Raw genomic sequence first — 26,620 nt, 5'->3', positions numbered from 1 at the left:
TTTTGTGATCTGGCTAGCTTTACTATTTCCCAACAGCTGCCCCCAAGCCTGATGGGGCATAACTTTAGAAGGATCCTGTTGTGAAGAAGCTCTACCTTTCCATGCTTTGTAGTTTAAATTCTTCTACAATGCTGTTGGTCTCTCAGCATATTCTAGTACATATGACAAGGTGGCACTTTACACAGAGTGTCGTCTAGACGGGAACTCTGTCTCTCTCTGACAACAGAAATTTTGAGAGTATCTTCCCTGATCCCACTTTCAAACATCAGTTATAAATTACTTTTGTGTATATATATATATATATATATATATATATATATATATATATTCTTGCTTATTGGGCCATGTTTTATTTCTTTATTTGTAATTCAGATATTAGAGTCAGTATTTAACTTAGCTAAAAGAGTAAATATTATATATTTACATTTTTACCATCAATTTTTAGTGATTTCTAGATCTTTAAATTCATGAAGGCAAAATGAAGAGAACACTGCCTAACAAATGAAAATTTGGAATTGTTTTCTACATTTATATTAAGGAATTCATTTATAGAAGCGTTTGTTTAGTCACATGGGTAACTTCCATCACATCTCCTTCAAGGAAGCACAGTTGTTCCTGGTCATAGAGCAGAAAGGGCGTCTTCCCATAGAGCAGGTGGAGTGAGGAGGGCAGGTCAGGATGAAAGGAGGGTCATTGAGGAGAAACAGCAGTGCATCCACTTCCCCAAGGCTGATTATTACAGGGATGCCACTGAAATCCAAAGATATGCTGTTGCACTGTTTTTTATTCCTCTAATCTCACTCTCAGATTCACAAGTTGATCAGAATTTTTCATTCGTTAAATAACTCTTATTAGTCATAATAATTTTATCACAAATTGCTTTATTATTTCATTTTGTCTCCATTTATAGTAGCAAATTTTAGAAAAAATGGTAATGCCTAAATTATACTTACTCTTTTTCTATGTATTCACCTTTCATGAGTCTATTTATACAGTATTTTATTTTTCCCCTCTAGTGGTTTCCTTACAAATACTGTCATCAAGGAAAGCACAACTTTACCAATCCTGAAGAAGGAATAGGTTTTCCACAGGTAAACCAGGAGGATAAAATAAAACCAAGTTATGGCGTTGACAAATAATATCTTAATATAAAAAACAGCACATTTAAGTGCATAAATGATTGTGGGTATTTACCTTTTGAATATCTTTAAGAGCAGAGTTTATTTCTTGCCTTTCAAAAGCTTTCCTGAACCCTCCCTCCACTTTCCTGCTCACACTATGTTCCTCACTACCTTTCACTTCAGGCTCCCTTCAGACAGATTTTCCTAGGGTGGGGGATCTTTATTCCTATTTTTGCCCAAGTCCATGACTGGGTATCTTCCTTCCTCTATTTGTTCTAACAGTTGGTTCATTTGTGTTCCTGGTTTTTTCTTGTTTTCTTATTCTTGTCCTGTCTTCTCCGTCAGTGTGTAGTTTACCTGAGGAAATTTATGTCACTGAGTTAAAGTAATCACAAAAGTATATATTTATTTTCACTTACAAATTTTAAGAGATGCCATTATGTCTCCATGCATGATATCAAATTGAGGATATTTTTATTACCATGAGGTATTTTACATATTTTATAAATGTTTGTACAGAAATTGATTCGTGCACTTACTTCTGAGCTTCTATATGGATTACTTCACATTTTCTTCCCTTAAGGAAGGGCTCCTGTGATTCTTGAAGGACAAGAGGGCTTTTCTCAGAAGCAGCAGGTGGGAGACAGAAGAGCAGGTCTGTGGTAGTTAGAAAGGAGATTGACGTTCAGAAGCAGTATGTGTAGATCTCCTAATTTACTCTTACAGATGAAGAGAACATAATAGATACTTTATTTGAGTGAAGATAAAATATATGTATATTTTGTGCGTGTGAGGATGATCAGCCCTGAGCTAACATCCGTGCTAATCTTCCTCTTTTTGCTGAGGAAGACCGGCTCTGAGCTAACATCTATTGCCAATCCTCCTCCTTTTTTTCCCCCCAAAAAAACCCCAGTAGATAGTTGTATGTCATAGTTGCACATCCTTCTAGTTGCTGTATGTGGGACGCAGACTCAGCATGGCCGGATAAGCAGCGCGTTGGCGGTCACCCGGGGTGCGTGCACTTAACTGCTAAGCCAAGGGGCCAGCCAGAAGATAAAATATATATTAATGAATATTTCAACACAGTGATATATATGTTCCTATATACATAATACCATTTGTCTGTAGCATTCCTTTAAGACTAAGATTCTATGTCTCCATGGTATCTTGTATTTATTGTGGTCCCATATGGATTTAGTTTTAATTCTTTGAAAACTCCATCAGCAACTGCTGATCACTCAGTTTCTTAGTTCCTTTAACTCCTGGATGTTTTCATGAATGTTTTGCTGTAGGGGACCCCTTTCCTCTCCATTGTGGCAAGTGTTTTCTGTGAAGTTTTCCTGACCCTATTTCTTCTAGTCACAGGCCAACATTTGCTTGAGTTTGTTGACTTGGTTCCTTTTGTTATTTTTGTCTCATTTTCTGCCTCAGTCTGTAATTACATTTGGGATACTAATGACAAAGTTTACATTCCTTGATAAATATTATTTCATTAGAACAATAAAACATTCCAACTTTCAACAAATTATAACCTATTTAATGGTATCATTAAACAAAACGGACACTGGTCAACTCAACTGTCTTAACTATCCTTAGTGGAGCTAAATATATATGACATACAATTACGAATTGACTTAAAATTCATTTATCATTGACAAAAATAAGGGTTTGGTATGTCAGTGACATTGATGAAATGGAAGTTTGCTGTATTGGGAAATTGAATTTTAACAAATTTATTTTATTCAAATTGCTTATAGACAATGTATTATATTGAGTAGTTACCCTTTGGCTAGTTGTGTTCCACCTGAGCCTCCAGAATTTTTCTAAACCACCTGGGGGACTATGGATCTCCTCCATCCTTCATTTAATGGCAGGAGAAAGATTCACCTCACCCCAGAGCCTCCTAAGTATTTTCTAGTCCATTTAGCTTCCTAGGAAACGCCCACAAATGATGTGCATGGAACTCAGGGAATTTCAAAGATGCCCCAATGTCCAGGGAAGGACAGAGCTGTCCTGGAAGCATTGAGAGCACATCCCGCCCCCAGCAACCTCATGAAGGTCCACTTCCTCCAAGGATACCAGGCCGTGGTGCCTCCTGCTGGCCTGGGCAGCATGTGGGGGTGGGGGAGACCAGATGACCCCTTGTGAGAGTCTGGGAGACCAGATGTACACATGTGCGAGTCTGGGAGACCAAATGGCAGGAGGGCAGCTGGGCTGTGAGGGCTGATGGAGTCCTGGAGGAGCCAAGTTCCTGACAGTCAGGAGGAGGGCTCCAAGGGGAGGCCCAGGAGTGGCTTTGGGGAAATGCCTTCCTGTAGGGAACCCATCCAATTAGTCACATGGCTGAAATTCTGAAAATTGTTGAGTGAACTGAAGAAGGCTGGACAGGAACAGAGCCCCTACACCTCTGCCTGCTAGACCCTGCTTCAGGAATTTGCACAGGATTGACCAGGTCACACATGTCCTGTGGGGCCATGATATCCCTCCTGCTGCTTCTCTGCCATCAGGGAACACATTTCATGGTGCCATCCTAGGGCGCTGACTCCAAACTCCCTCACAGGCACCTTATTGGTCCATTGCCATTCACTTAGGGGCTTTTCTAATATAAATTCCATATATTCCTTTTAATATTAATATTAAGTAATATTAATTATTAAAATTATTTGTCATTGCAGTCATTATTATTATTTTTCATCTTTATTTTTATTATAACTGTTCTTAGGAATCAATTTTGTGGTGGTTGTTATAAAATGTTGAGGAGATTTCCTTCGTGAAAGAAGGGTCTGATTTTCTCAGGATGATTGGGGGCAGCAGGGATCCCTGCAAGCAGACTTACACTGGCAAGTCCCTGGCTGACACTAGAATGCCTGCTGCCTTTAAAGGCAGGAGCTTCCCTCATGGACCCTACTTTGGATCAGTGGGTCTCTCTCCTATGGCCCAGCTTCCCATCCCCTCTTCTCCCCTGGCATCTTCACACCCATTTCCTTGTCCTAGGTTTCTCTTTACTGGTTTCTCACACTCCCCTTCACATTTCCTCCCCAACCCAAAGCTGGACTTAGATCTCCCCTGGGCAACAGGGATGCTCACCTTCCTACCAGTTACCCTGAGTTTCTCTCCTCCCCACCCAGGCCCAGGGCCCCTCTGCCCTTCCTGCTTCCCCTCCCCATCCATCATCTGAGGTCTTCCCAGGTCCCACTGTAAGCCCCACATCCACCCTTTCCTCCCCTTCCTTCCCATTTCCAGCCCTTCACTCACACAGTTCCTTTTAGCTGTCCAGGTCAAAGCCCCTGGCTCCTGCTCCAGGTCACCTCCAATGGATTGGCCCCTCCAAAGCTTTGCACCCCCGGAGGTACCTGCATATTCTCTTCCTCTAAGTCAAGGCCATCTCCCTCCCCAAGCTACACTAGCAGCCTTTAGTGCTTCACCCTCAAAAACAGGTCCCCTCTTTCTGACTCTTCAGTAGCCTCAGTGCACTTCCCAGACACCCTCAAGCCCTGCCCTCCCAGGAGCAGTACCTAACCACTAGGTCTTCAGACCCTGCCCATGTTCTTACCTTTTCATCCATCATGACTTGTGACTGAGGGCCCCCCAAGGGCTCCAGAGAAATGGATCACAGAGGCTAATCCAACTGATACAAAACAAACCCATTTTAAGCTAAATTGCTTTAGAAAATATCATCCTTCAAAATTCACAGCTAACTTTGACTTTTGAAAGTAAGCGTAGATGACGGTCTTCCCAGAACTGAGAGCCATTACTCAGGGGCTCACTTCAGTCCATTAATTGCCCCTGTGGGGAAAGAGGGAAATGAATCTGAAATGGATCGGGAAGAGATGGGTAGAGCTGAAGGAAAACATATAATGCAGTCTTACTTAGGACTATATGGGCCAAATCATTAACTATTCAATCCAAGTGAAAACAGTAGTGGATGCAAAATAATATCATCAATATAATTTGTAAGCAATCAGGAATGCTTTATTCTTTATTCCATTATTTGGCAAATTTCCAAAATTAGAAAACATATTTCTCCAAAATTTTTGACACTATAATTTACAAATAAAATCATACACATTGAATGTGATGATTTGATAAACATGTACATGGGGAAATGCTCACCACAATCCGGTGAATTAACACATCCCTCCCCACATATTTCCTCTCATCACCTTTCTGTATGTGGTGTGGGGAGAGCATTTACCATCTATTGTCTGAGCAAATTTCAGGTATAAGACTAGAAAGTCTGTTACACTGACTGACAACGTGATAAAATTACAGATAAAATATGATGAAATTAAGAGAGGCAGAATTTTATATATCGATGAAGTTAACCATGATTACTAAAAACGGAATGGAAAAACAGAAGACTAAAACTAAAAACATGTTGTTCTTAACCAAACAACATGCTTTCAGGTAAACTTCATGCCTTTAAAGACAGAACTAGAGAAGGAGCCCACAGTGTTTGCTTCTTCTCCACACTGTGCTGCACACACTGGCAGGGCACTGACACCTGAGAAATGACGGCATTGTGCACTCTTGGAAATAAAACCCCAACATATTTGGTATTGGCTAGTGAAACAAATGTCTACAAAGAACACCCTGGCAAAATCATAGAAAAAATCTTTGAATTAATAGCTGCATTCAGCAAAATAATAAAACTACCAAATAAAACTAACAAGATGTAGGATTCAGGCATAATTTATTTTAGTTAAAATGTAATTTAGAGGAAGGATTACTGACAATAGCCCTCCTTCCCAAAATAAATAGATCCATACCTTATATCTAGGAAAATCTGTATAGAGTTTTATGAAAGAATATAAAATACCCCCAATTGAAATACACTGACATATAATTTGGTGGTCGTTAACACATATCATTGTTGAAAAAAAATCACAAAACAACACTGTATCTTCAAATTAATGGGTAATACCATCAGTTCCATTCAAAATCCCGAGGGATTTTCCCTTGAAAGATGAGGAGATAATTGAAAAATTAATAATTGAAAGAACAGAACCAGAAACAGTGTATGCAAATTGATATAATTACAGGTTTTTTCTAAGAAAGCATCCCTTTATTCTGTCTTGGGAGGGTGGTCCTCAGAGTGGCGAACGCCACTCTGGTTTAGTGGCGGGAGTGAGGAGGAGAACTTATGCCAGTGGTGGGAGATTAAAGGGGCAGTCAGTCCTTGAAATGAGAGGAGGCCAGGATGAGGACCCAGGCTGCTGTGGGAGATTTTTGGGGAGTACTTGCTGCCCAGTGGTGGGCACAAGGGTGGGACCAAGACATGGGTACAGGGCCTTGGACCCAGATGCTGTGAGCCGATTCATAAATAATTAATGAAATGCAAATTTAAGAATCCATACAATTGCAAATGAATGCAAATCACAAACTGTGGAAACTCCCAAGAGTACCAACAATCTGGAGGAATGGAGACACTCCACCTGTGCTATTGGGGGTGGTATTTGTTGATCTGTTTTACAGGACGCGATTGTCTGTTGGACCAACAGAGAAATTGCCTAGATGAGATAATTGGCATTTCCATTCCTAACTGTCCCTTAATAAATAGGAAGACATGTGCCTAACACTTTCACAGGCCTGACTGTTAGAGGAAGAGAAATGGTGAAAATAACACAAATATCAACCAATCAGAGATGAGGCTAAAAAAGAAAACTCCAATTCCTAGAAGTCAACTCCTAGTAAAGCACTGTGAAACTGAGTGAACTATAGCTCCATGTGTCAACGTGGAGAGTCCTCAAGAACAATTATTTGAGTCACAATACAAAGCACAAAGGAAGCCAGTCCCACAAGACAGATATTGTACGATGCCTTTTCTATGAATTCCTAGAGCTGTCCAATTCATGGAGATAGAAACGAGTATGGATGAGGAATGTTTTGTAGGTAGAGAGGAGTCAAGAATCAGTGTTTAATAGATACAGACTTGCAGTTGGAGAAACGTAAAAGCTTGGGAGATGGATGATGGTGATGATTGCACAACAACGTGAATATACTCAATGCCATAGAACTCTCCACTTCAGTGTATTAAAATAGTAAATATTATGACACTCATTGTTTACCACAATAACAGAAATACAAAGTACAGAAGGAAACAGGCCTAGGCACAAAAGTTTATTTTTCTTACAGAAAATAGACGTTCTTAAAAGTATGTCCAAGAGTAGATGGCGTTTTAAAATGCCTGAAAACTCTAAACAATGCAGCACGGTTCATGATGGTTCATGGCTTCATGACCTGCTTAGATCAAGGGTGGGAGGATTAGAAGGATTGACTGAGATCCCTTTAATCCTCTTAACAAGGTCACGTGACCTACAAACAGTGTAAAAGCCTGCCCAGAGAGGAAACTCCCCCTCTGACACTTCCACAGGCACCTTGGAAGTTGCACCACATTCAGGCAAGCTATTCATGCACCCATCTGTCAAGAATCGGACTGGAGGAGCACAGCTGGATTTCAGGTGGGTTTCCATTACAAATTGCCCCCTCAGACGATGCCTCTGAGAAAGAGGACAGTAGGAAAAGTAGGGAGTGATGTGGCTTTAGGCACTGGGGTATAGATTCTTTAATTTTCATAGGAATTCTGAGAAAGAGACCGATAAAACACATCATATTCAATACAAATGATTACATGAGGTTGAAATTCCAGAGGAAATAGATCCCAGCCCCTGATGTGTGTGGGGTGGTGAATAAGTAGATACAGAAATTTGCTGGGTTTGGCTACGGGCATTTAAAGCCTAAAAAACTGATTTGTTCATCTTCAGTTCAAACATATTCAGTTCACATTTCTGGAAACTTGTTAAAAATGAGGCATAAAAAAAAAAAAAACTGTGGCATGAAGATGACAAATAAAACAAAATAGGTCTGACCCTGCTGACCCTGTGAAGCTTCCAGTCTACTGGAGGAGAAAACATTTTTTCTATGTGAATTTGAATTTCAAAACTGTCTCCTCTTATGCTAAAGAGGAAATTCAAATTTTCAGGAGGAAAATTTACTTTATTTTTGACTTTCCAATAGGTGTGCCCCAGCATTCATTGCAGCATTCCCTTGGCATGGATTATTGGGTACACCTCAGGAAATACTGTCTTTCTTTGGCCAAATAGAGTGCATTATGATAGACATCGTCAAAGTCTCTAAAATCACTCTTTTAAGGACGGAAATGCAAATTCACAAAGGATGACTCCCGTGTCTGGTATTGGGCAGAGTGCTATTGTGGGGGGAGGGAGTCAGGGAGAAGGACAAAACCTCTGGGAGGGAGACATCACCTTGTGAGAAATGTGTTCTGGCTGAGTCGTCCTGCAGTCCCAGCATCACCACTTGGCGAAGAAGGTGCATGAGAGACTTTTGTCTCTGTATGAATCTGAAAGCTTTCTTTCTCTTTTGACTTAGGAAATCTAAAATAAAATTCCCAGGGGGGGCCGGCCCAGTGGCGTAAATGTTATGTACCTGTGCTCCTCTTCTGCAGCGCAGGGTTCGCAGGTTTGGATCCCAGGCGCGCACTGACTCATCACTTGTCAAGCCATGCTGTGGCGACGTCCCATATAAAGTAGAGGAAGATGAGCATGGATGTTAGCCCAGGGCCAGTCTTCCTCTAAAATAAAATAAAATTAAAATAAAATATAATAAAATGAAATAAAATAAAAAAAAAAATTCCCAGGAACACTGACTTGACACTCCAAGGAGGTAAGGCAGATGGTGGGCCATTCCACACACTATAGGTCCTCCAGACTCTTTAATGCCTAGAAAGGGAAGAAGGAGCTGAAGGGACCAGTAGTGCAGAGGGTTACCCCACCAGAGGAGGAAGATCCCAGGGGAAGTGTGGAGGCTTGCGTCTGTGGGTCACCAGGGATGTGCATGGAATCCAGAGACACGGTTTGGACATGAACAGTTCTGTGTCCATCACTCCGTTGTCCTTTCCCATGCGAAGATCTCCTACCTTGGGACCACATCACCAGACACATGGAGACTCAGAGGAACAACCTCACTTCCTATTTCCTGTCGTGTCTCACTTGATTTTGGTCTCAATCTTTCCATCTGGCTCATTCTGTTCACCTTGAGACCTCCAATCCTTCCTCCCGTGTCTTTCCCTAACAGAGGCTTTGCAAAGCACCATCATACCTTCAATATCCTGACAGGTACTGCCATATGTCCCGTCCCTTCTCCCAAATCAATATTCGCCTCTCTAAATCTGTCCTTAAATTCACATTGAAATCGCCCTATTATTTCTGCTGACTCAGTGATCACCTCCTCCTCCACCCACAGGTGAAGTGCAAGGACCGCAAAGCATTTGGGGAGAAGTATCTGGTTCACCAGGAAGCGTTGGCAAGGGTCCCTAGCCCCCCAGCCCTTGGGCTCCAAAAAGCCAAAGGAGAACCTGGTACCATGGAATCAGCAGGTCCCACCTAACCCAGGGCCCTTCAACAAGGCAGAGAGAGAGAAGGTGCAAAGTCAAAGGTGAGGAACCTGGGAGGGTGTAACTAATCTTTGGGCTGAAATTCAAGGTGACTCAGCTGTTTCTCCACCTCCACACGGTGTGCACAGCCACCTGCAGGCCAGGATACTGACATGGAGAGAAAGAGAAAGGAGCACACTCTCCTCCAGAGTCCACACTCAGCAGCTCATTCTATTCTGGGACAGTCCTGAGCGGTTGGGGAACATTTTGGAATTTTGCCCATGATAGGGAGAAAAGCAATGGAATCTAAATGAAAGGACTTTATGAGAAAACCTGCAGGGGTCTCTGCAGCTGGGGGAAGAATCTGAGGTGGGGCAAAGACCCAGGGCTTCAAGACCTGTCTCACAACCCAACACTGATTGGATGTGGGACGCAGAAATGTCCATCCCAACTGGGGACAGGAAATTGAGTTCCTTCCACTTGACATGGTTTCTTTTGCAGGCAACAAGAGCAGCAGAGCAAGGCTCTACTGCAAAGATATCCCAGGAGACCCCAAGGGAATTGGCAGCTGGAATGGAAGGAATCTGTCAACAGAGTCCTGTGACTACATGAGAGTGAGTCTCCCCTGGTCCCCCCTCTTGTTCTATTCTGGGTGAGGCCGATATGCCTCAACCCCCTTCTGTGAGAGGGAATTGTTCAATTCAATGCCAGCCAATGTGATCAGTTAGTGTGCTTTTCAGATGTTATTTTTGTTGCTTTCTTGGGTTTGGCACAATTCCTTGCAGGTCTGCCAACAGTATGCTGGTGAGGAAAGTGGAAGTGATTTTCTCAGATGTTTCCACAATGTATAATCCCTGAAGCCAGAAGAGGCATCTTTTCAGTAGCGGTCCATACCTGCAAATCGTTCATCAAAACAACTTATAGTCTCCAAACTGCCTCCCAATCAGCATTAGCAGCATACATTTCCTAGAAAAGTGTATGAAAGAGCTCAGTTCCACTTCATTAACAAGAGACATTTGTTATGAAGAACGTTTATATTTTCTTATCTGATGTAACCCTTTATCAAGGTGACATTGTAACTTATTTTTTCCTGATCACCACTGAGGTTGAGTCCCTCACTCTATTGAAATGGAACACTTGTGTATGTTGAACTGTTCAATTTAGTTTTATAAGTTCCTTATTTTTGTAATTTTTTTATTTGGTTAATTTCAATTTGTCTTTGATGGTGGGGAAATTCTAATACATAGTTTCTGTGTGTTATCTACCAGCATGCAAAGAGGCTGATGCCTTTCCACAGAGCCAAAGGAAATCGGTCGTGATCCTAAATCTCACATGTAGGCCACCTGTGAGGACACCTGACATGAGGTCCATGGGCCCCATTGTGTCGGTCTTCCAAAGACCTGAACTGAGCCTTTTATCATCTCCTGGACTTAATAATGGACAGGAAATGTCTGTCCCTGACAATCCTCACCCAGCACTCAAATGCTTTGCCCAGGATTCTACTCTCTTTGTCCAGCTGAGGGGCAAGAAGCCCCATTTTTCCTCCCTGGAAGATCCTCAGTATCCCTCCAAGACACATGGCCTGGGCCACGCCCTCAACCCCCAGGCATAGGCCAAGTATCTGGATGTCAACTCCTATCGCTGCCAACAGCTTGCTGCACACAGTTTGGACAAGGAAGCCAAAATCAGCATCAAGGCACCAAGGAGGACATGTGCTTAGAACCCCATTCAGACTTTCCAGAACCTCCAAAAGAAACTGAGACTCAGTCTCTTCGAGACCCCCTAGAACAGCACCCAGAGACCACATCTGGAGCTTTTCCAGGCAATCCAGCCTCTATCACGGGCAACTGGACTCAGACCCACAGCAGTATCCCAAGTGACCAGAAAGATGCATGCCCAGGGGCAAATCATTGACCTCCAGCCTCCACACAACAGACCTCACCTGAATACCACCCAGCTCTACACTGTGGCCCATTGTCCAGAATTGAACCATGTTCCAGGCCAGCCCCTCAGAATGGTCTTCAGGAGATTAGACAAGGGCTGGTGGAGCTCCAGATTCCTGAATGCTCCCCCCTGCCTTCCAGCTGAGAACCCAACCCTTCCTGGGCAGAGCCCTCCCACCTTAGAGAAATCTGAGTGACACTGTGCCCATGACCCACAGAGTGTCCTTGATAGTGACCTCCAGGTTTCCTCTTCCTCTGAAGAGAGTGACTGGGAGGGAGACACCTCCTGGCAATGAAGACATGTCCTGTAGCACCAGAAGACTTAGAAGTGACTATAGAATGTGGAGGAGAAGTTACCAGGTGCAGGCTATTTCTACTGTATCAGTAAATTCCTAGCTCTTGTGGCTGGAAAAATGGTGGAAACCCAGATGATGTTTGGGACACACACAGGCAAACACTGCCCTCTTTCATGACGGAAGCAGAAGTGATATTCCATACTTATCAAATTGGAATGGAAAGTTGTTTTATAGTGAAATCCACTTGATAATATTGAGTCAAATTACAGGGGTGACTTTTAAACTAGAAGATAATAGGAAATTAGGAATTTAATCTGTATTTTTTTGCCTATTTCTGAATTTGGGGAAAATGGGTAAAGGGCTCCAAGACGTGCTTTGCAAAGTTTAAACAGTACCCTCTTTTGGGATGAGATATTTTGACTCTGTGGAGTTATTTCAGTGAAAATGCTGATGCGGAATATTCTTATGGCTTTTTTCATTTGCCTTATTCGACGTCATTAGAAAGGTGTGTTTTAAAATTTTCTTTCAATATTAATAAAATTCTCCCGAATGTGACATACAGTATGAGATTTTGATTTATAAGTATGCAGATCATTTTCATAATTAGTTTTACTCATCCAAGTTTATTTCACTGGGTAAAGGGAAGCTTAGTAGGACCTAGGACTTATTAGAAATACAGATTCCCAGGCACAGCCAGCCCAATGGCATTAATACATGCATTCTGACAATGTGCCCATACTGACAATCTTCCCTTAGACAGATTAAAGTGGGATAAGCATGCCTGCAGACTTCCTGACTTTGAACCACATAAGACTCACTTGGGGGGTTTTAATAAATATGTATGTCTGAATCCTACTCCAAGAGATCCTAATTTATGGTGTCTTTTTTGTGGCCTGGGCACTGGAAGTTTAAAAGCTCTGAAATTGATTCCAGCAGGCCGCAGAGTTTGAGATCCATGGGAGGTGGTGAGCAAGGATATCACTTAAGTCACCTGCTATGTTCAGTTTCTAATTTAGGAACATCTTTGACCAGGATCAAGAGTAATCACATACCTCTGGAGATTATTTCCTTAGGAAGAACAAATGACTGCTCCTACCTCCCTGTAGGAAATCCATTGGCGAGTGCTTCTTTCAGTCTGCAGGATTCTGTGCTTCCCGAACAGCGCAGCCCCTGGTTTAGCACACAAGGTCATGAAAAATAAGGGAAAATTCAAGATGGCACATTTGGGCCACACCCCAGCCTGCCATAACTTCTGAAATGGTTCAGTCTCCTTGGTACCTGGGTCTGTGGGTCTTTATTTTTACCTGTAGGCCCTTGTCTCATGGCCCTCAATCCTGCCCCATTACTGTCTTGTAGATTCTAACAAAAATAAAATAGCATTGGTCCTTATTTCTAGCAATTCAAAGGGTCTGGCGAGGCACGGAAACATTTTTTACCTTTTGGAATCCTCTGATGATCACAGGAATCAGAGAATAGAAGGGCCATGCATAAATGGTAATCTGGGATTTGAATGATTTCAGTGGGGCTACCTAGGCTTTGATCTGTAAGTAGAGGGATCAGTGGGTCAGAAAGTCATGAAGCTTGTATTAAAAGAGCGTTAATGCTGGGGCCACCACAGAACAACTCAGCATCATTTCTGAGATGACGGTGTTCCCTAAATTAACCTGGGTACTTCAGTGGTAACCCAGAGCTGAAAAGTGTTTAGCTAATATTCCTTCTCATTCTCTAATGCACATAGAAATTTCTTGTATATACAGGCCTCAACTCTAGGAAATTATAATTTTGAAAGTTGAGGCTGGACCCATCAATTTCGATTTTTAACCAGTTCCCTGGTGATGCTGATGCTGATCCCTCCAGACCCACTTCCAGTAGCACTAAGCCTGGGAAAGCAAGCACAGGGCACACAACCATCATCTCTCAATACCAACACAGTGTGTTTCAATGAAGATCACCCAGGGTCTCCCCAAAAGCTTGAATTATTTGCTTACCCTCAGGAAACTGAGTGAAGAATAGAGGTGACCATAAGGTCTGAGCAAGGCAAACTTCAGGAAACAGCATGTGTTTTTACATTAAACAAATTTATTGAGCATCTATCGTGTGGTCTCAGCTTTGTCAGGGAGCAGGGTGTGTCTGAATTCTTTTCTGAGGGTCTGGACAGGGCAATCCTGCAAGGAGATCTGGGCAGTTCTCTTGACTGTGCCAGGATGTGGAGTTTGGAGTCCTAGCCAAATCTCAGAGTGGGAGGTTGTAAGTTTGGCTTTGAGTTAACAACAGGATACTTGGCTTAAACATGAGAGTTGAGGGCAGGGCCATGGTCAAGTACTCTGGTGGCAGTCTGTCAAACATCATGCGAGCTGACATCATGTCTGTTGTCTGTGAGCTGGACAATGATGGTAGACTCCTGGCCAAAGTACATGAATGGAGGCTGGAGGGATTCCGTGATATCCACTCTGTGTCTTTTATTTTACAGGTGGCAAAACGAAGTTTAGTTCAGGTCTTTTGATAGGAGACACTTCAGGGCATCTCATGGCAGTTTTCTTGAGAGGTGGCTGACCTTTGAGAACAGGATCTAGGACAGACTTTTTTTCAGAGTATGGAGGGACATTGGTCTGCCTGTATGCTATAAGAGAAGACACCACACATAAAATATATATTAGGATTTCCTCTCAATGAATGGTAACTGGAAATCAACCAAACTAAAAGTCAGGGTGCATATAAACATGAATTTAGCTGTAAAATTATTACAAGTGGTCATTTTAATATGAAAGGAAATCCAACCCAGTGGTAATGAGGAAAAATTAAATCACAATATGAACCTGTTATAGTTTTGCATCAGACTGAAAATAAAATGTTTTTTTAATTATTTTTTATTTTATTATTATTTTTTTCTTTTTGTGAGGAAGATCAGCCCTGAGCTAACATCCTTGCTAATCCTCCTCTTTTTGCTGAGGAAGACCGGCTCTGAGCTAACATCTATTGCCCATCGTTCTCTTTTTATTTCCCCAAAGCCCCAGTAGATAGTTTTACATCATAGTTGCACATCCTTCTAGTTGCCGTATGTGGGACGGGGCCTCAGCATGACCGGAAAAGCGGTGCGTCGGTGCACGCCCGGGATCCGAACCACGGGCCGCCAGCAGCGGAGTGAGCACACTTAACCGCTAAGTCATGGGGCCGGCCCAAGATTTTTAAATAGCGTGTCCTGTTGATTAAGTTGAAACAAGCTTTTTCTCATCAGTGAGTGTAGGAGTTAATGCTGTTTTTAAGACCATTTTATGGTTAATATGTGTGATGGACAATTTGGGAATATTTACTGCAATTTAAAAGATATTCCTTCTAGAGGCATCTAATTAAATCACTTCCATATGGCCCCTCTAGCTTCTTGTTGGCAGCCATGCAAGTAACTGCACAAAAGCAAAGATTGAAGGAAAGGTGAAAACTGAAGATACACAAATAAATTGGAGTCCCATTAAACAGAATGGAATTTTAAGAAATTTCTCACCCAAAAGGAGCATAGGAGTGAAGCAATCCAACGTTACCCAGAAGAGAAATAGACCCTCACCCTCAGATGATCACCACATTCCACCAATTCCATCCTATTTTGTTGCTTTTATCCCTTGAAGTTTCCTTGGATGTTTCTGAGCTACAAGCCTACCTCACCTGCAGTTCTTGCCTGCACTTTTTGTCCAGTTCACAACACAAATAAAAATTCTTGGGGTCCAGCCTTATTTGGGGTTTTAGAGTGAGGCAAGTACTGAAGTCCTGTGAACTCAGCTATGACGGACCTTCACCTCAGCTCAGATCCATCCCTCAACTGCAGGTAGTCTACCAGGTTTCCCCTGGCAGTTTAGACTATTGTTTTTGTGTCTGTGATGTGCAAAGTTCCCACCTGTGCCCTTTTCTCTCACTTTTAGTGTTTCTTCAAGAGTGGAATGGGGTCCTTCCTGAGGTGGACCCCTGGACGATATGCAGCTCTTGTCTATTTGTGTCCTGGTTGTAGGTACTTGCTTGAGATGGCTGTGCATGTGGTGTGGAGGTTGAGAAATAAAGCGTCTTTAGGTTGCTATAGCCTAGGATTGGTTACAAACTTCCACGTTCTTACCTTTATCATTTTTCCTTCTCTCTTTCAGTCTTGTTAAAGGATCCCGTGTTCAAGGGCTTCCAGGGGCTCCTTGGTTCCAAGTTCTTATCTTCATTTGGCCCAAGGGCTAGGGATGTGGAGCCCCATCTGAGCAAATCATGGGGCAGCTCAGGCTTCCTGTTGTGTGTCCAAAGTCTGGGCAGTCATTGCACTTCACCTGTGGGTGGGAGATAAGGGTGATGAGGGAAACAGCAGAAGTCACAGTCAGCTTTCAAAGGTAATGTATGGTCTTATTGTGAGAGTTGAATATAGGTTTTAAAGAGAGGACATAGGCAAGTGGCCCACTAGGTGCCAAGATATTTAAGATATTATGGCCCTGCCACAGTACATCTTAGAGAGGGATGCAAGGAGGAAGGATTATAGAATAAATGGACATATTTCAAGGTCTGTCAAACACCAGTCTGGACATGGCAACCAGAAAGTGAGGTTGCTACTCAGAGTGTCTAAATGAGCCAATCTGCCTGGTGATGGGGTCGAAAGTCATGCTAGTTGCATGGGCTGGTATAACTGAGTTATGCATGCAGAACATTCCATGTAAAAACCTCTTTCTGAATTCTGTGGAGCCCCCTCATCCCAAGAGACTCAAGACTCAACTTACTCTAGGGTCCTCTTCCTCTTGTGGGGAGCTCTCTGTCCGCCTGGTCCCCTCTGTCCTTCATCATGTTCTTGCCTGTTGGGGCCTGTGGAGCTGGTGCTGTTTGTATTGACTTGCCATCTGCCTCATCCGCTTGAAGTTTTAGGTCAGTCTTGCTCAGGTATTAATTTTCACATGTCCTGCTTCACATGAAAAGGGACGATGGGTCACATAGACACAGAGACAGATGTCCCTCATGCATCTTCTCTACAAGTTGGGAAGATAGGGCCTCAATGACCACTAATCAAACCAACAAACATTTTCTTATTTTCACAAAGTGGTGTCACATGAGGAGACATGTACCATCCTCTGTCACGATCACCCTTTCCTAGAAGATGCTCCTGCATAGACAAGGACATATAAATGTTGAAGATCAATTTTCACTCAATAATGACTGATTTTTGAGACTTCATGAAAGCTATAACATTACAGTATATTAGATAAGAGAAATAAAACAGTTTCCAAGACATTCCAAATAAGGAATGATATGAGAGTGCTACATCTAACCTCTGACGATGATATTTAAAAATCTGAAATAAAACATGCTTTCCTCTTCAAAATTCAGATGGTCACATTTGACATGAGAGGAGGCAATTTCCAGCTACAACTTAACGTAGACAAATGTTGCCTCCCTATTAGCCTGGGGGCCTCACTGCTGAGGGTGTGGACTGTTACATTTACTGTGTTATCCTCAGCATTACACTTTTAAAATCATTTCTAATAAGTATGAAATGTATATGTTTGAATGAAGAATGAAAAATAAATTATTTAGCCTTTAAATGCCCTCAGCAAAACACTAGATTCCTAACTGCTCGTACACTGCCCCACACAAATCAGGAGAATTTGAACATCATGTAATTTGCATTTGAATGATGTATTTTATCAGTTTCTCTCCTAAGAAATACAATTACAACTTAAAGAATCCATACTACCACATCCAAAGCCACATTGATACTTCTTTCTCCAATTAGACCATTTATCTGAGGTATAAACCAAGGACCAACATTGTAATGGACACCAACCTGAAATCCTTCTCTCCACCTCCTGTGTGTCAGTAGGTTCTCAGAGGGGTGGATGCTGACAAACTCTGCTGGACATGATGCAGCCGCCAGGATGCCTGAAGAATTGTCTGTGGGGAAGTTTCCTTACCAGCTTCTCTTCAAGTGAAGGTGATCTTTAAAGGTAATCTGATGTAATCAACATGATTCAATCATATTTGATCCAATCATCTCCTGGAAAATACATAGTAATTTATTGTTTACCATTTCCAAGCAATTAAAATGTTAATATGTAAGCACATGCAAACTTTTAACAATATATATTTTCTGCATGTAAAAACATGCACATTTATCAACATAGTTTCATTATGCACCTTACCTTTTGACTCAGATAGTTGTTTCTGAAAATTCTCCCTGCTGACTTGTGTAGCTCTAATTTATTCAGTTTCACTGTGGTTGCCATTTCTTCTTCCAGATGCCCTGAGTTTTTTTTTTTTAACCCTTTCTCCTGTTGATTTGCATTTGTATAGTTTCAAACACATCTCATCTGATACAAATGTAGCCGTGGGTATTTCTTGGCAAATGTCCTTGTTAATATGAACAGAGAGTAAGGAAGGGGATGACTGGATCATCACATTTGGGCATTTTCACACATAATCCAGATCCCCAGCCTTATTTCCTCCATTAAAACCTGGTTTCTCATCTCCATATAATATTCTCAGACTCCAGAATGTTCATACTTCTCTGTGAGGTGCTGACCTGGTGGAGGGTTCATCCTCAGACACAGGCAGGCAGGAGAGGGGCATGGACTTCCTGAAGGACTCAGAAAATATTGTACTTGCTCAGGTGAGTGTTTAGCCATTTCTGAGGAGTGTCCGGGCTGCATGTTCACTTTTCCACCCTTTTTAGGAGACTAAGAGCAGTTCCTGGGTCCCTTATTATCCTCAGAGGATTTGGGTAGTTCTGGTGGGGTAAGGATGCCTTCCCTGGGTCATTAAGGCCAGCACAAGATGTTCCTGGCCCTCAGAGTCCACTTATAAATTTGAAGAGCCTCATAAAAGTAAGGGAATCCTCCCCAGGACACCCATGGCAGTACAAACACTATGCCTCCACACGTCTGAAGGAATCCCTCAGTGTGACCTTCAATATTTATTTAAGGAAAGCTGGCAGATAACATTTGATGACAGAGGAGGCAGTCAGGACAATTTTAAAAGATATTAATACTATGTAGCCAAAAACACAGGAAAACTATATTCTGGAAGCATTTCATTTTATGTTATTTTTACCCTTAAGACATTTGCATCTCCATGAAAAGCCTCCATGATTAAGGCAGAAGGTTTTTTGCCCCTAATTTCCAAATAATTATTTGCCTACGCTCTAACTGCAAAACTCTGTGAATCCAAGTACTGTCTTCACACAGAACAGAAACACACACTTCCCTCCTCCCTGAATTCATTTAAAACACAAACTTTCTCCCAACACAAAATACCAGTCTGCCCCAAGCCAGACTGTATGCATAAACACCTGAATTCTTAAGTGTGCACACTTACCCCCATACCTGTCACACACATATAAACCACAAAATCTATATTAAGAGTGCCTCATCTTCAATAACCAAAAGTAATAATAATAATAATACTAATAACGGGCCGGCCCCGTGTCTTACTGGTTAAGTGCATGCACTCTGCTGCTGGCTGCAAGGGTTCAGATCCCAGGCGCCCATCGACGCACCACTTCTCTGGCCATGCGGGGGCTGCGTTCCACATAGAGCAAGTAGAAGGATGTGCAGCTATGACATACAACTATCTACTGGGGCTTTGGGGGGAAAATAAATAAAAATCTTAAAAACAAATATTAATAACAAAACAAAACAAAATGCCTCATCTTCAAAGCTGTGGAGCCTACGAAGCCCATGACTTCTAAAGAGCACACAACTGGACTTATTTTGACAACCCCCAAATACATGTAATATCCACCAAATACATATAATAAAAAAGACCAGAAAAATAAACTTTATTCTCCATATATCCCAAATGCATTGCAGATGCAATCTTTCACAGTCACTAAACTCATTCACAAGTATCTTAAATTGAAAAATTCAAATACTCCAGCCCCCACCAACTGACTCTTCAGTCAAACACAGCACAACTGGAAAGTCCTCAGACCCCCAGATAAATCCAGCCTTCTCCAATAGCATCACTGTGGACAGCTAGACCTCAAAGTCAGTACTCACAAGTTCACACTGAATGCCATATCCCATGAGAACATCCAGAAAGATAGTCCCTCAATATTTCAAGATTACTCACACCTATAACACACAGTATTTCCTATAGACGCCTGTGTTTGTGAGTGAGTGTGTGTCTGTGTGTGTCTGTGCAGGCCTGCGCATCAAAGCCTGTAGTGAGATGACTGGAATACATCCAGAGACCTTTGCCCTTCCTTGTTCCTCCTCTTGGTAGCTCTGGCTCTCCCTCCAAGACAAGGGACTTTGCCAACGTTCCTCACCCCCTGAGCTGAGATCTCCCTGGCTGACTTGTTGAGCGGGTAGTTTTCCTGTTCAGGATCATTCTTTTTCATCCCATCTCTGTATTTTGACTGGTGAATCATGACCGCATGGGCAGGCAGGGCAGGATCGATTTTCCTGAGGTTGAATTCAGGCTTTGGAAGGTTGTGTACTTGCTGGAATCTCCACTGGTCTAAGGTGACTTGCTTGACTGATGTGTCTTCCGAGTGCTCCTCTGACTCAGGCATTGTGATGCTGGAGTCTCTTTCAGGCTCCCACTGGGCTGCAACCATGCCCGTATGGTCAGACATGACGCATCTTTGTTCCCCACCTATTGACACACTCTCACCGTCTCTTTCTACTTCACTCTTCTGGATGTAAAAGAGGACGTAGGCGTGTTGGTTGAGGGCAGAAGTAATGTCACAGGCGGTGATCTTAGCATCATCCATTTTATACCACTGGCCATTTCCAGCTTTTATGTAACAGAAGTAGTGTCCGTTGTGACCACTCCACCCAGCGTGGACCAGCATGGCATAGAGTATGTAAATGAGAGGTCCTGCATTCTGCTGAGATGTGTATTGATGCATGTCAAGATACTCAGGATATTGCACTTCATTAGGCATTTTGCTGCCTGTGAAATTTGAGAACCATTTCAATACAAGGATAAGGACCTTGGAGGAAGTGTGCAAAGTCAACGTCTTGGAAGCAGGCCCCTTCTTTAGACACCAACTACAATAATATGAATCTTCACCATCCAGCTTTTCCGGCATCACCAATTGTGCCAAGGCTTGCTTCACACTCTTGGCTGCCTTGATATCCAGGGTAATGTCCAGGTAAGGGTCAAAAGCGTTTGAAACGCCATGGCAGTGGAGACACTGGATTTGAGATCTCCAATATCCTCCAAATATTTGACGGATTAGGGTGTCGTCATCAGAGTGGTGGTCTACGTGCTCGTACTCACGCAAGCATGCTTGCTGCATGGCATCCATAGTGAACATCAGAAATTCATGGGCATCTTCCTGCTGGTGTCTGTGGAAGCCAGTAACAAGCTCTGGCAGGGGCTGGAGAACACCTCCAGGCTGATAGAGGGCCCGGGTAATATGAGCTTGCATAGCACACAGCGTGCAGAATCTCTGATTCTGACAGGTTTTCGAGTGCTGCTGGGACAGCAGATAGCTCGCCAGGGGTGGTGTGTATGTCAGACACTGCAGTGCCGCATTCACATAGCAGGTGTTCCCCATATTCTGAAGCCCAGCGCCAACCACATAAGGTCTCTTCCAAGTTAGAGGAAGTTTCTTTGTGGGATCCAGCCCTGCTGACACAGGGTCCAAACCGTCACGCACGTTGCAAACTGTCTGTGATGATGGTGATGGCTTCTCAGGTAGAGAGTGTCCCCAGTGGACTTCAGCACCATTTACATTTGACTGAGAAGGTTTGAGTTTTGGAAAGACATTAAACTGAGACTTATCCCCCCAGTGGAGAGAAGCAGTCTCCATGTCTCTGGGCAGTAAGGTTCACAAGATTTCTCATCTGGGACCTCAAGTTGAAGAAGGATGCTTCCCTCCCTGAGACAGTCTCCAAATTACAGGCTTGCCCAACTCCTCAGCTCTTTTATGGCTTGCTCCACCCACTCAAACAGGTACAAGACCCACCAATCAACTACAAACACTTGATTGGATTAAGGGTTTAGGGTGTGGTCACGCTTATTCCCCAGGGAGACTAGTGGATGCTTTTCAATGATTTCTATTTACAGAACACCTAAAACGTGCTTAATTCTTAGGATTATATATAAGGATGTTGAGGCTGGAAATGAATCAGGATGGTGGGGATACATTTGTCTTAGTCTTTCCAAAATAGAGATAAAGAATCCTGGGAAATGTTCTGTGTTCGTGTATGTGTCTGTGTGTGTGTGTGTGTGTGTGTGTGTGAGTACACGTGCTTATAAGTTATTCCAGGCATTCACATTTGCAATGTGCTAATGTTCCTAAGGTGTTATTGTTTGTACTTGGTATCGCTGCTCAGGGTGCCATAACAAAATCCACAGACTGAGTGGCTTAAAGCACAGACATTTATTTTTTTGCAGCTCTGGAGGCTAGACGCCTGAGATGAAGGTATCATGGATGGAAGGCACAGAATCATGCAGACTGAAAGAAGCACTCGCCAACGGATGTGCTGCATGGAGGTAGGAGCAGTCATTTGTTCTTCCTAAGGAAATGTTCCTTACTGAGGCATGGGAGTTTTCTGGATCCTACTCAGAGGTTGTCCTGAATGAGAAAATGGAGATCACAGGTGACTTAGGTGACACCTTTGCTCAACACCTCCAGTGGATCTCAGACTTTGCTGCCTACTGGAATCACGTGGGGAGAATTCCAAAGCTCCCAGTGCCCAGGCATAACAAACACACCCTCCATTGGTATCTCTTGCAGTAGGCTTCAGGCACAGGTATTTGCTAACCACCCCGCCCTGAGTCCCATGTGGGCCACCGTGCGAATAAGTCTGCAGGCACGCTTGTCTCACTGAAGTCTGCCTAAGGTTCCCTGGGGCTCACCGTCAAAATGCATGTAATGATGCCGTGGGGCCGAGTGTGCCTGAGAACCTGTGTTTCTAATCAGCCCTAGGTCCTGCCAAACATTGCTTCACCCAGTCACTTTAACTTGGATGAGTCAAAGAAATTTTTAAAATGGTCTGCATGCCTCGAAATCAAAAGTGCGTACCATAGGTCAACTTTGGGAGAATTTTATTAATAACAAAAGAACATTTTAAAACACAACTTTCTAATGACATGTAATAACCCAAAGGATCAAACCCATGAGAATATCGCGCTTCAGGATTTCCACAGAAATAACCCCACAGAGTCAAAATATCTCATCCCAGGTCAGGGAAGTCTTTACAATTTGCCACAGACTATTTTGAGCCCTTTACCCATTTTCCCCAAATTCTGAAATCAGAGGAGACATACAGATTAATTTTCTATTATCTTTTAGTTGAGACCTTACCCCTGCAATGGAACTAAGTAGCATCAAATGGATTTCAGTGTCAAACAACTTCCTATTCCAGGTTGATTAGCGCCCTTTGAATCGTCACTTCTGCTTCCATCATGAAAGAGGGCAGTGTTTGCCCGTGTGTGTCCCCAAGCATCGTCTGGGCTTCCACCATGTGTACCCAGAGCAGAGATGGGGAATGGCTGATTCCCGAGAAAAACCCTGCTCCTTGTGACTTCTCCTCCTCACTCGACAGTCAGTTCCAGGTGTCCTGGGGCAGGAGGACATGTCTTCCTTGGAAGGAGGTGTCTCCCTCCCAGTCACTCTCTTCAGAGGAAGAGGAAACCTGGAGGTCATTCTCCAGGACACTCAGTGGGACACGGGCACAGATCAGCTCAGACGTCTCTAGTGTGGGAGGCCTCTGCCCAGGAGGGCTTGGCGTCTCAGCTGGAAGGCAGGAGGGAGCAGTCAGGAGTCTGGAGCTCCACCAGCCATTGTCTAATGTCCTGAAGAGCATTGTGAGGGGCTGGCCCAGGACACGGTTCAGTGCTGGGCGATGGGCCACAGAGCAGGGCTGGGCGGTATTCAGCTGAGGTCTGTTGTGTGGAGGCGGGAGGTCAAGGCATTACCCCTGGGCATGAATCTTTCTGGTCACCTGGCGTCCTGCAGTGGGTCTACGTCCAATTGTCCGTGGTGGAGGCTGGGGAGTCTGGGAAACCCCCAGATGTGGTCTCTGATTGCTCTTCTTAGGGGCCTGGAAGGGAGTGAGTCTCGGTTTCTTGGGGAGGGTCTGGAAAGTCTGCAGTGGGACCTGGGCAGGTCATTGCCTGCTGCCCTGATGCTGATTTTGGCATCCCGGTCCACAGTAGGTCCAGCAGCCGGCAGGCTGGGATAGGAGTTGACATCCAGATACGTGGCTTATGCGTGGGGTTTGAGGGCGTGGCCCAGGCCATGTGTCTTGGAGGGAGCAACTTGCAAAAATTCAAATATTCCAGCCCCCACCAACTGACTCTTCAGTCAAACACAGCACAACTGGAAAGTCCTCAGACCCCCTAATAAATCCAGCCTTCTCCAATAGCATCACTGTGGACAGCTAGACCTCAAAGTCAGTACTCACAAGTTCACACTGAATGCCATATCCCGTGAGCGCACCCAGATAGATAGTCCCTCAATATTTCTAGATTACTCACACCTATAACACACAATATTTCCTATATATGCCTGTGTTTGTGAGTGAGTGTGTGTCTGTGTGTGTCTGTGCAGGCATGTGCATCAAAGCCTGTAGTGAGATGACTGGAATACATCCGGAGACCTCTGCCCTTTCTTGTTCCTCCTCTTGGTAGCTCTGGCTCTCCCTCCAAGACAAGGGACTTTGCCAACGTTCCTCACCCCTGAGCTGAGATCTCCCTGGCTGACTTGTTGAGCGGGTAGTTTTCCTGTTCAGGATCATTCTTTTTCATCCCATCTCTGTATTTTGACTGGTGAATCATGACCGCATGGGCAGGCAGGGCAGGATCTATTTTCCTGAGGTTGAATTCAGGCTTTGGAAGGTTGTGTACTTGCTGGAATCTCCACTGGTCTAAGGTGACTTGCTTGACTGAAGTGTCTTCTGTGTGCTCCACTGACTCAGGCATTGTGATGCTGGAGTCTCTTTCAGGCTCCCACTGGGCTGCAACCATGCCCGTATGGTCAGACATGACGCATCTTTGTTCCCCACCTATTGACACACTCCCACCGTCTCTTTCTAATTCACTCTTCTGGATGTAAAAGAGGACATAGGCGTGTTGGTTGAGGGCAGAAGTAATGTCACAGGCGGTGATCTTAGCATCATCCATTTTATACCACTGGCCATTTCCAGCTTTTATGTAACAGAAGTAGTGTCCGTTGTGACCACTCCACCCAGCGTGGACCAGCACGGCATAGAGTATGTAAATGAGAGGTCCTGCGTTCTGCTGAGATGTGTATTGATGCATGTCAAGATACTCAGGATATTGCACTTCCTTAGGCATTTTGCTGCCTGTGAAATTTGAGAACCGTTTCAATACAAGGATAAGGACCTTGGAGGAAGTGTGCAAAGTCAACGTCTTGGAAGCAGGCCCCTTCTTTAGACACCAACTACAATAATATGAATCTTCACCATCCAGCTTTTCCGGCTTCACCAATTGTGCCAAGGCTTGGTTCACACTCTTGGCTGCCTTGATATCCAGGGTAATGTCCAGGTAAGGGTCAAAAGCGTTTGAAACGCCATGGCAGTGGAGACACTGGATTTGAGATCTCCAATATCCTCCAAATATTTGACGGATTAGGGTGTCGTCATCAGAGTGGTGGTCTACGTGCTCGTACTCACGCAAGCATGCTTGCTGCATGGCATCCATAGTGAACATCAGAAATTCATGGGCATCTTCCTGCTGGTGTCTGTGGAAGCCAGTAACAAGCTCTGGCAGGGGCTGGAGAACACCTCCAGGCTGATAGAGGGCCCGGGTAATATGAGCTTGCATAGCACACAGCGTGCAGAATCTCTGATTCTGACAGGTTTTCGAGTGCTGCTGGGACAGCAGATAGCTCGCCAGGGGTGGTGTGTATGTCAGACACTGCAGTGCCGCATTCACATAGCAGGTGTTCCCCATATTCTGAAGCCCAGCGCCAACCACATAAGGTCTCTTCCAAGTTAGAGGAAGTTTCTTTGTGGGATCCAGCCCTGCTGACACAGGGTCCAAACCGTCACGCACGTTGCAAACTGTCTGTGATGATGGTGATGGCTTCTCAGGTAGAGAGTGTCCCCAGTGGACTTCAGCACCATTTACATTTGACTGAGAAGGTTTGAGTTTTGGAAAGACATTAAACTGAGACTTATCCCCCCAGTGGAGAGAAGCAGTCTCCATGTCTCTGGCAGTAAGGTTCACAAGATTTCTCATCTGGGACCTCAAGTTGAAGAAGGATGCTTCCCTCCCTGAGACAGTCTCCAAATTACAGGCTTGCCCAACTCCTCAGCTCTTTTATGGCTTGCTCCACCCACTCAAACAGGTACAAGACCCACCAATCAACTACAAACACTTGATTGGATTAAGGGTTTAGGGTGTGGTCACGCTTATTCCCCAGGGAGACTAGTGGATGCTTTTCAATGATTTCTATTTACAGAACACCTAAAACGTGCTTAATTCTTAGGATTATATATAAGGATGTTGAGGCTGGAAATGAATCAGGATGGTGGGGATACATTTGTCTTAGTCTTTCCAAAATAGAGATAAAGAATCCTGGGAAATGTTCTGTGTTTGTGTATGTGTGTGTGTGTGTGTGTGTGTGTGTGTGTGTACACGTGCTTATAAGTTATTCCAGGCATTCACATTTGCAATGTGCTAATGTTCCTAAGGTGTTATTGTTTGTACTTGGTATCGCTGCTCAGGGTGCCATAACAAAATCCACAGACTGAGTGGCTTAAAGCACAGACATTTATTTTTTTGCAGCTCTGGAGGCTAGACGCCTGAGATGAAGGTATCATGGATGGAAGGCACAGAATCATGCAGACTGAAAGAAGCACTCGCCAACGGATGTGCTGCATGGAGGTAGGAGCAGTCATTTGTTCTTCCTAAGGAAATGTTCCTTACTGAGGCATG

At 43.7% G+C, this 26,620-nt stretch overlaps 2 protein-coding genes across 2 annotated transcripts in view; both read right to left on the bottom strand.

Moving 5' to 3' along the window:
* Positions 1-21,500, bottom strand: part of LOC147913310 (ubiquitin carboxyl-terminal hydrolase 17-like protein 6) — a 47,805-nt gene extending 26,305 nt beyond the window's left edge. Inside the window, 2 exon segments of the mRNA XM_087418250.1 lie at positions 19,951-20,081; positions 20,084-21,500. Coding sequence (XP_087274376.1) covers positions 19,951-20,081; positions 20,084-21,266 — 1,314 coding nt within the window. The 5' untranslated portion in view covers positions 21,267-21,500.
* A 1,762-nt stretch (positions 21,501-23,262) lies between these two features.
* LOC147913309 (ubiquitin carboxyl-terminal hydrolase 17-like protein 6) lies at positions 23,263-25,886 on the bottom strand. Its single transcript, XM_087418249.1, is given in 3 exon segments — positions 23,263-23,453; positions 24,309-24,448; positions 24,450-25,886. Coding segments are annotated over 3 exon segments (1,515 nt in total). The 5' UTR covers positions 25,634-25,886.
* Positions 25,887-26,620: the final 734 nt, after the last annotated feature.

The sequence above is a fragment of the Ceratotherium simum genome, chromosome 28 (genome assembly GCF_057802395.1).
Source record: "Ceratotherium simum simum isolate JZ-2026a chromosome 28, ASM5780239v1, whole genome shotgun sequence".
Lineage (NCBI taxonomy): Eukaryota > Metazoa > Chordata > Mammalia > Perissodactyla > Rhinocerotidae > Ceratotherium > Ceratotherium simum.
The sequence above is the reverse complement of the archived record's forward strand: the minus strand, read 5'-3'. Positions and strand labels throughout refer to the sequence as shown.